At 41.7% G+C, this 3,347-nt stretch overlaps 1 protein-coding gene across 1 annotated transcript; it reads left to right on the top strand.

Moving 5' to 3' along the window:
* The first annotated feature begins 702 nt into the window (after positions 1-702).
* Positions 703-2,778, top strand: LOC108325375 (cyclin-D4-1). Its single transcript, XM_017558441.2, has 5 exons — positions 703-1,248; positions 1,349-1,435; positions 1,563-1,869; positions 1,943-2,067; positions 2,331-2,778. The coding sequence occupies exons 1-5, from the start codon at positions 1,003-1,005 to the stop codon at positions 2,586-2,588; spliced, it is 1,023 nt and encodes a 340-aa protein (XP_017413930.1). The 5' UTR covers positions 703-1,002; the 3' UTR covers positions 2,589-2,778.
* The last annotated feature ends 569 nt before the right edge of the window (positions 2,779-3,347 follow it).

A 3,347-nucleotide genomic window follows, 5' to 3' on the forward strand; every position in this document is an offset into this window, starting at 1 on the left:
AAAAAACGTTATTTGGGTTGCTGTTGATATGTAAATGAAAGTTAAAATTTGCATTGTAGAATTTATCTGATCTCCCCCCTCTGGTTAGATTATTTTTACGCTCTCGTCTCCTCGATCTATCAGCCCATCATGTGGCGTAACAAACGAAAATTTAAGTAATTATTGTGAACCTCATCACTTGTTTGGTTTAGCATTCCAATGTTTAAATCATCTTTCTACCCATTCCGTTTCTCCATGCATTCTATCAATAAGGAAAACTGCAAGAGTGTCAAAAATGGTGGTAAGGCAAACAGACACTCCTAAAACTATTCACGCAACGTCAATCACATTTAAATATAAATGTCAAGTGATTTTACAAAGAACATGAAAGATAATGTATTATTAGACTTTTTATCTAAGGAAATTATTTTTAAACGTGGTGTTGGATGAAATGTATGCATGGTCACACATTACATCACTGAATAGGAAAACACGGATTATTCGTCATATGTAGCAATGTTTGTAAAAATGTGGTGTAAAGGAGGTGAAATAACCTTCTTAATCAGTGTATGTTGTTGTATAATAAATTACTAATAATGATAAATAGAGGTTAAAAGATAAAAGAAAGATTTTGTATTATGATAATAAAAAGAGTTGTGAAAAAGTAATGCTGGGGATGAATAAACAGTGAGTAGCGACAGATAAATCACCACCCCCACCGCATATGTCACTGCCATTAACCCATTAACACTCTCTCTCCTCTGTCATGTCTATGCTTGACAACTCCTCGTTTCTGCAATACAAAAAAAATTAAACCACAAACAAATAAGAAACTGTTTCGCACTCTCTCTGCAACTTCACACGCACAGACCAAAAAGAGAGAGAGGAGCAACCAAACAAACAGACAAAAAAGAAAACTTCGGACACAAAGAAAGAGAAACCCAACCACTTCAACATGTCAAACACAAATCCATAAAAACCCAGCCATGACCCAACACCATTGCCTCCTCACCCAACGCCGTAATGTCTCACTCGCCGGACTCTCCCTCCGCCGCTGCTAACTTCCTCTGCCGCGAACACGCCAGCGACTTTACCTCCGACCACCATCCCCCGCCGACCCCTCCCTTTCCGGATTCCGATGACTCGCCCATCGCCGGCCTCCTCGACGCCGAGGTCCACCACATACCGGAGAAAGACTACCTCCGCCGCTGCCGCGACCGCTCCATCGACCTCACCGCGCGCCTCGACGCCGTCAACTGGATCTTAAAGGTACGTACGCCATGCACTCGGTCGGGCGAGCACGCACACACGCAGGCTGAAGCACTCTAGTTTAGATGCATGAACGAGTGATTTGTTTTTGGCAATGCAGGTTCACGCATTCTACAAGTTTTCTCCGGTGACGGCGTTTCTCTCCGTCAACTATTTGGACCGTTTCCTCTCTCTGTGTTCTCTTCCCGTAATGCACTTTTCTTCTTTAACTTTTTCTCCCGAAATTGTCAAGCTTTTTAGGCGTAAAGTCAGACATTGTTGTTGTTTATTATTTTATAATTTTTTATTTTAATTTACTTTCATTTTTGTGGCAGCAATCGAGTGGGTGGCCGTTTCAGCTGCTATCAGTGGCATGCCTGTCTCTGGCAGCAAAAATGGAAGAGTCTCATGTCCCGTTCTTACTGGACCTGCAACTGTTCGAACCCAAATTCGTGTTTGCTCCCAAAACGATTCAAAGAATGGAGCTTTGGGTCATGTCCAATCTCAAATGGAGACTTCGCTCCGTCACGCCCTACGATTATCTTAACCATTTCATCACCAAGCTCCCTTCCTCCTCTTCCTCCGAATCCACAACGCACTGTTTCTCCACCGCCTCCAATCTCATCCTCAGCACCACCCGTGGTAACTTTCTGGTAGTCCAAACCACTCCCGTTTTTCAGAAATGCGTTATTCTCACGTTGTTTCTGTTGTGCAGTGATTAACTTCTTGGAATTCGCGCCCTCCACAGTGGCAGCCGCCGCCGTGCTCTGCTCGGTTGGCCGTGACATTGCTTCCACCAATGGCCCATTGCCGCCGAGTTTTCACAATAGAGTAAAAGAGGTAATGTTGCATTAAATTTTATTTTTATTCCTTTTAAAATACAAAATATAAAAGTGGATGATAAGTGAAGTGAAGTCTAAGTAAATTAAATTGTTTTAACTATTATTACTATTAGAATTAGAAAAATTGGAAGATTAAAGGAGCGTGGAAAGGTTTGTCCGTGTTACAGTGTTTGGTGATGATAAGTTGTTTTTGCTGTTCGGGGGTTGTTTGTTTGTTTATTATTATTATTTACACAATGAATCTTTGTTCTTCGGGGACAGGAAATGGTGAGATGCTGTCACCAACTAATGGAGGAGTACGTGGTCGACACGTGTTACGCATCCAGCTCCACCATCAAAGAGAGAGTAGCCGAGCCGCCGCCATCCAGTCCCGTCGGCGTGCTCGACGCCGCCACCTGTGCCAGCTGCGACACACCTTCGGAGAGAATTTTCTTAAGCTTGACAGAGGAACAACGGCGAGAAGCCGAGCCACCAAATAAACGGCTCCGATTCTCTGCTCCAGATACACCGCAGCATTAGATAAGACCGGATGGAACTTCTTTCCCGGCATAAAAAATATTTTATTCAAATATTCTTATATTATTATAATTAATTACAGGCGCAATATAATATATAAATGTGTCATTTTCTTGGGTATCTTTTGTGAGGGAGAAAGAGATTAATAACTTTGTGGTCTTTTTCTCATATCTATCAAGCTCTTGTTTTATATATTTATATATTTATATATGTCGATCATAAATTTTGAATTTATGATTGTTGCATAATTTTAAAGTCAGAATGCATTATCGAATGATGGTGTTTAGTAATAATAATTGCGTGATTGTAGTGAGTGGTTTGGATGAATAGGGGAAGAATTAAACAGTGTGTTTTATGATTCCTGCATCGGAAAGTACTGCATGGGTCAGAGTAACTGAGGAGACTGAAATAATTCAGTTGTGCCGCTCAAAATGCTGCTTGCGAGTTATAATGTGGAGGCATTGGGCTTGAAAAGACATAGAAATATGGGAAAAATAGAAGTGGCGTGCTTGGGCCTAACGGCCAGCAGGGATGAGCCACGTCTCCGAGAAGTGGGCCCAATGGTAGATGTTGAGGTGTGAGGGTGACGTGGGCATGAGGGGCTAATGCCACGTAATAGTGAGTAAAAGAGAAGATTTTTGGGGAAAAGAGATAGTGGAAGGGTGGTGGAGTGAAAGAAAAAAGTGATTTGACGAATGGGAAATACTCACATCAAATCATTATTATACATTCACTCACATCACGTCGTAGTAATAGTAGTAG

Source organism: Vigna angularis, chromosome 3 (genome assembly GCF_016808095.1).
Source record: "Vigna angularis cultivar LongXiaoDou No.4 chromosome 3, ASM1680809v1, whole genome shotgun sequence".
Lineage (NCBI taxonomy): Eukaryota > Viridiplantae > Streptophyta > Magnoliopsida > Fabales > Fabaceae > Vigna > Vigna angularis.